The sequence below is a fragment of the Orycteropus afer genome, unplaced genomic scaffold (assembly GCF_000298275.1).
Source record: "Orycteropus afer afer isolate SDZICR_OR568_19922 unplaced genomic scaffold, OryAfe1.0 scaffold00571, whole genome shotgun sequence".
NCBI lineage: Eukaryota > Metazoa > Chordata > Mammalia > Tubulidentata > Orycteropodidae > Orycteropus > Orycteropus afer.
In genome coordinates, this window is record NW_006922158.1 from 576,748 (window position 1) to 583,413 (window position 6,666).

The 6,666-nt window shown below is 42.1% G+C and overlaps 1 protein-coding gene across 1 annotated transcript in view; it reads left to right on the forward strand.

Moving 5' to 3' along the window:
* Positions 1-6,666, forward strand: part of ADGRG4 (adhesion G protein-coupled receptor G4) — a 133,695-nt gene that overhangs the window by 108,779 nt on the left and 18,250 nt on the right. The window contains exons 17-18 of the mRNA XM_007956012.1: positions 2,778-2,899; positions 5,377-5,645. Of these exons, the coding sequence (XP_007954203.1) occupies positions 2,778-2,899; positions 5,377-5,645 (391 nt within the window). The remainder of the gene's footprint in view (positions 1-2,777; positions 2,900-5,376; positions 5,646-6,666) is intronic.

Sequence of the window (6,666 nt, forward strand, 5' to 3'; positions counted from 1 at the left end):
TTTGAACCGCCAGCCTTCTGGTTAGCAGTCAAGTGCCTTAGGCACTATGCTACCAGAGTTCCTCATACCATGTATACTTAAAAAGAAAAAAAAGTGCGCACACCCATGCGTGCGAGAGAGAGAGAGAGAGAGAGAGAGAGAGAGAGAGAGAGAGATGCTCAATTGATACTTGTTGAGTTGTAAGAATTCTGTTTAGATCTTTCTAGATTGGCTGGAATATTACAGTAAGAGTCAAAAGATCAGGGTTCATGTTCAGCTGTGTCACTGACTATCTATATGATTTTCATCAGGTTGTTTCACTTGTTTGGACCTTGGGTTTTTTCTTTTCAAATGTGAAAACTTGGACAAGATCAGGATTTTTCAGCCTTGGCACTGTTGATATTCTGGGCTAGATAATTCTTTGTTGTAGGAGGCCTCAGAAACCCAAGGAGGGGTCGCTATGAGTCGGGGCCGACTCAATGGCACACAACAACAACAACAACAACAAAGGAGGCATGTGACATGTTCTCTACATCCAAGTCCCCAAATATTGCCATTTGTTCCTGGGACGGGGGCAGACTTGCTCCTAGTTGGTAACTACTTGAGTAGACCGGTGTTTCTTAATCTTTTACGAGTCATGAACTACAGCAATCAGATGGAAGATAGGGATCTTCTTTTCAGACCAACGCCCACATGCGTTCAAATAATTCTGCATGCCATTTCAAGTCTTTTATGGAGCTCAGATTAAAACTTCATTTTGTTTCTTAATTTTATGAAAGTTACTTAAGGTCTAAAGGAAAGGAACATTTTTTTTTCTATGTTCTGTATAGTGTTTTGGGATGCCAGATAATGATTCATTTTGCATGCTTCATATATGTCAGTTAGCCAGATGTTTGTTTGTGTTAGTATATAGTCTATAGTGTACTTTTCTATGCTTAAAAAACATTAAAGAAACACACCCAGATACACTAAAACATTGTTAAAATAATAATAAACCTACTGCAATTGGGTCCATTTGAACTCATAGCGACACTTTAGGCAGTAGAACTGCCCCATAGGGTTTCCAAGCATATCAATCTTTATGGAAGTGGACTGTCTCATTTTTCTCCCTCGGAGCGGCTGGTGGGTTTGAACTGCTGGCCTTTTTGGTTTGCAACCAGATGCTTTGACCCCTCTGCCACTAGAGCTCCTTTAAAAAAAAATGGTAATAATAATAGTAATACTTTGATGCAGGTAGCAAAGTAACACCTGTGTGTTATTAGAAACCATTGTATGTACAGGCAGTCCCAGAGTTACAAACATCTGACTTACGCAACTCATAGCTACAAACAAGCCCCTGTAGAGTCTATCAGGAAAAAACTGACTTGGTGTTCAACTCTTTCCCATGATGGACCACTGCTTCTCCCACGTGCACGGGTGCTAACTCAGGTCCTTGAGTGGCCAATGGTGGTGGGTGGGCCCCTGCGATATGGTGTGCCCAGCAGCAGCCCACCCCATTGAGCAGAGAGCCCACATGCACCCACCTCCCTCAGAACTTGGAAAGGGCAGATCCACCATCAGCATCCCCCAAGCACTGTAGCTCTGCTCCACTTGGCAGACCTGCAGGTGGTGGCCTCCGGCAGCTGGAATGTGGACACCATGTTCTATGTCAGTATGCCACACTGAGCCCACGGCCATGTCTCCACTGAGCCCCCGTACTCAGCTCTGCAACGTCCCATCCTGCCAGGCCCTCTGTGCTGTGCAGCACCTCTCTGGGCTTCTGTTTCCCCTGCCTTACACACGTGGGATTTCACTATTGTAACATTTCTTGGCCTTTGGTGACTGGAAGTGGGTAAAGGCAGTCTTAGATTCCTGACTTCTGTGGGGCCAAATGGTTTCTGGGGGTCCACAGAGAACTTCGGATGTGGGTTTTCTAAGTGCCCTTTTCCCAACCCTTGGACCCCAAGCTCACTCTTAGCACATCCTGAGTGGTACTTTCTCCCTTGCACCTCAAGGTGATAGAGCAATGATCTGTCTGGCCCCAGAACCATTCTTTCAACACCTCCAACCCTCCCTGCCTCTCCTGAGGAGGGTGTCAGACACAGCAGAAATGCAGCCAGGTGCAAAACATAGACTTCTAGTTCAGAGTCTACAGTAAAGTACCTAATTGGTCTCAAAGATTTTACAAAACAGGAACTTCTGAGTATTTTGGGTAACGTTTGCCCTGTCGGTATCTCTTCAACTGTGGAGAAAATACATACAGTGGTTCAATATATTCTACTTTGTGATGCACATCAAACCATTGTAATTATTATTACTGTTATTATGTTGAGGATGTTTTAGTATCTGTAAGTGTTCTTTAATGTTTTTTCTGCATAGAAATGTCCACTATATACTATATACTAAGTCAAACATTTGACTAACTGACGTTAAATACAAACCATACCTAACTATTCCAATTACCTACAAATTCTTCTTAAAGATAGACTTAGGAACAGAACTTGTTCTTAATCAGGGGACTGCCTGTATTAACTTGGCTATACGTTAGGTGTGGAACATGTTAATAACAATAAAACCAAGAACTAAATGTTTTGCCAGTGTTTTGATGGCCCTCCATGCACTGTACACAGTAAATTGCACTAGGCTGATTCAACAAACAATATAAAGTCTCACTATATACCTACCTTCATCTTCGGTTTTATAAGAGTTGTAGCAGAGATACTAAAGGTCCTGGAAATCTACTGTTGCTAAGCACTGAATGTGTTTGCCATAGATTTACTCTAGTGAATGTATCAAGTGCAATATACTGCTTTCCCCAGGATTTATCCAGGTCTACAGTGGATGAAGTAAATGAAAGGATATTAGTGCTTATAACATATACTGGATGTGGAATCTCCTCCATTTTCCTGGGAATTGCAATAGTGACATACTTGGTTTTTCAGTAAGTTGATACAATTTTGCCTTGAATAAGTTTAATTTTATTTGATGGATGCTGTTATCATTGCCAGCTTGTTAATTTCCTAAACAAATAATAGGAAGAGATCAGATTCATTAGCGATTATAAAGTGGATAAGTTTACAAAACAAAACAACCAAGGCTCCTCTTAAAAAAAAAAAAAAGATGATAATTGGATTTAAAAAATTACAACAAGAGGATACAGAACAGGATACAAAAACACTAACCATAAAAAAAGTTGATAAACTGAGGTTCATTAAAATGAACTTCTTTCATCAAAACAAACAAAACTCACTGCCATCGAGTCGATTCAATTCATAGTGACCCCTCCTTGGGTTTCCGAGGCATTGCCCAGTCTTCCTTCCGAGGAGTGGCTGGTGGGTTTGAACTGCCAGCCTTCTGGTTAGCAGTCAAATGCCTTAGGAACTACGCCACCAGAGCTCCCAAATTAAGGCTAAGTTCTTGGTATTGTTTGGTAGCCACCTTGTGGCTAAGACTCAGACTGCATGGCCATGAGTCACAGCCTATCTGGACCACCACTAGCCGGGGAGACAAGGCCCAGAACCAGTCCTGGAACCCTTTCTTAAATTCCCAATCAGGGTATTTTTCCCTGCTTCTGTAGTCCTGCCTGCACGGTGATAAATCGTCCTGCCACCAATCGTGATTTTGTGATGATTCCCTGTCTTGTCAACCATATGTAATTAACCCCATGGCCATGGCTCAGCGAACTCCATTCAGCTTTCTGTACTGTGTACGTGCTGATGGTTTCCCTCATCCTGGATGGTTGTCTTTTGTCCTATTGAACCTATTTGAATCTGGGTTTCTTTTCCCCTCTTACCCCATCCGGGCCACCTGAGGTGTTGAACATATCCTATCTCGATCTGGGAGGAAGTTCCACAAGTATATATATATATATATATATATATATATATATATATATGTAATAGGAGCTCTGGTAGCATAGTGCCTAAGGCACTTGACTGCTAACCAGGAGGCTGGCGGTTCAAACCCACCAGCCACTCCTCGGAAGGAAGATGAGGCAGTCTACTTCCGTAGTGATACTGCCTAGGAAACCCAAGGAGGGGTCGCTATGAGTCGGGTCTGACTCGACGGCACATAACAACAACAACAACATACATATGTAATGGAGCATTGGCAGTGCTGTAGTGCCTAAGACATTTGACTGCTAACCAGAAGACTGGCGGTTTACATCCACCAGCCACTCCTTGGAAGGAAGGTTAGGAGATCTACTTCTGTAGTGATACCGCCTGGGAAACCCAGGGAGGGGTCACCGTGAGTCGGATCCCACTCAATGGCAGTGAGTTTTTTTTATATACATATGTAAAGGTTTATTGAGTTGTATTCTTAAGATTTGTGCACTTTACTATTTATCACAACAAAACAAAAGCCACATATGCACATATGAAAATTGAAAATCAATAAATATTTAATGGAAATAAAGAATAAAGGGTGAAAATTTTAAATTTGGAAAATACTGGATCAATTTCCACAAGATGAAATTGCATTCGTTTTGTGAAACTTAAAAGTGCTCCGGTGGTGTAGTGGTTAAGGCATTTGGCTGCTAACCAAAAGGTCTGTGGTTCAAACCCACCAGCCGCTCCCTGGAAGAAAGATGAAGCAGTCTGCTTCCCTAAAGAGTGATAGCCTTGGAAGCCCAATGGGAGTCACTATGAGTCTGAAGGGACTTGGTGGCAATGAGTTTGGTTTGGTTTTGGAGTGAAACTTAAGGTCATATTTATATGATGCCAAACGTTTGGATCTTTGGAGATACCCAAATAACTGCTTGAAATGGTTTCCGTAGTCATCCCACCATTCAACAATACGTAGATCCAGCCTTGAGTCTGCGGAAGTGGTGATGATAGAGTCTCAGTGTCCAGGAAACCGTCCCTCCTTCTCATCAGAAGGAAAAAGGGAGGCTACCAAGCTGTTAGTGTAGGTCACAAGGAGCCTTGGTGGTACACTTGGATTAAGTGCTCGGCTGGTAACTGAAATTTCTTCATGGGAGAAAGATGTGGCAGCTTGCTTCCATAAAAATTACAGCCTTGGAAACCCTATGGTGCAGTTCTACTCTGTCCTAGAGTGTACATTTCCCATCTGGGAGATCAGGAAAGGCCCAGTGTAAGAGAGGTCTCAATCTAGACCTGCAGGTTCATAGGAGTTAGCAGATGAAAGGGAGATGGGGAAAGGACAGAGGAGTGTTTCAGGCAGAGTCGGAATTGACTCAATGCCAATGGTTTTTTTGGTGTCACTATGGTTGGGGTACTTTGACTCTACATGGGGAAAGAATGGGAGACTCTAAAATTCAATTCCTATAAGGTACTAGGAGTAATTTAATTTTAATGAGTAGTTTTTATTCCTTCACTTATTAGACAGAGAAGATGTGGCAGTGTTTGATTAAACTCAGAGATCTTACCTAACTTCACATTGTGCATTTTCTGTTAGTAAACTTCGGAAAGATTATCCTTCTAGAATCCTGATCAACCTGTGCACAGCACTACTGATGCTCAACCTGGTGTTTCTGATCAATTCCTGGTCGGCATCGTTTCAGAAAGCCGGCCTTTGTATCACAGCTGCGGTGGCTCTTCATTACTTCCTGCTCGTCTCTTTGACATGGATGGGCCTGGAGGCAGTCCACATGTATTTTGCGCTAGTCAAAGTCTTCAATATATACATCCCAAACTACATCCTTAAATTTTGTCTAGTTGGTTGGGGTAAGTGACTCTGCCATTGTCCTTGATGTTTCTGATTTAAGCCTGTGTTTCTTTCTAATTCTAGCTCTGTTCGACAAACTATTGGGAGGAAATTCTATTATTATCATAGATAAGGAACTAAGGATTGATTTTATGGGTATTTGGATGTGTGTCTTTTTTTTCTATTTTTCTCTATAAATTCAACTTTTAACCTTTATAATGGGAAGGTGACCCACAGATATGTATTGAGCAGTTGCTCGTATACTATGCTAAATTCTGGATCTATTTCAGTGGACCTGTCAAATTTCATCTGCTTCTCCACTGAAGTTACAGTCTCAACAAAGACTTACTGATATAACAGCTAACACATGTGCCAGGGGCTGTTCTAAACGTTTTAAATACTCATGTATTCCTCACAGTATCTCTATGGGAGAGGTTCAATCATTATATGCATTTAATAGATGAAGACACTTAGGCACAGAGACATTAAGCAATTTGCCAAAAATCACACAGCTAGTAAGTAGCAGAACTGGGCTTTTAACTGGGGAGTCTGCCTCCATAGTTTGTACTTTTAGCCTCTATAATATAGAGTTTAAAGAACAGTAAAAGGGCTTGAAATGTGGGAAAGACTGCTGGGGTCAGACTTGACCTGATTCTCAGCCCTCTTCCTGACTATGGATATCACTTCTGCCCTGTGGAAGAAGCCAGGGCTGGAACTCACAACGTAAATGGCATTTCATTGACTTATTTTCCTTTATTTCTAACTGACAATGTTCAGCCCAGCTCCTTTTTCCCCTTGTCTATTCAAAACAGACTCTGGTTTCCGAAAATTTATGGGATACATAAAATCAAAAACCAAACCCGTTGCCCTCGAGCCAACTCCAACTTACGGCAGACCTCATGTGTTGCAGAGTAGAGCTATGCTCTGTAGGGTTTCCAATGGCTCATTTTCCAAGGAGATCGCCCGACTTTTCTTCCAGGTTCCTCTGGGTGGACTTGAACCTCCAACCTTTTGGTTGGCGGCCAAGTCCACTAATCATTT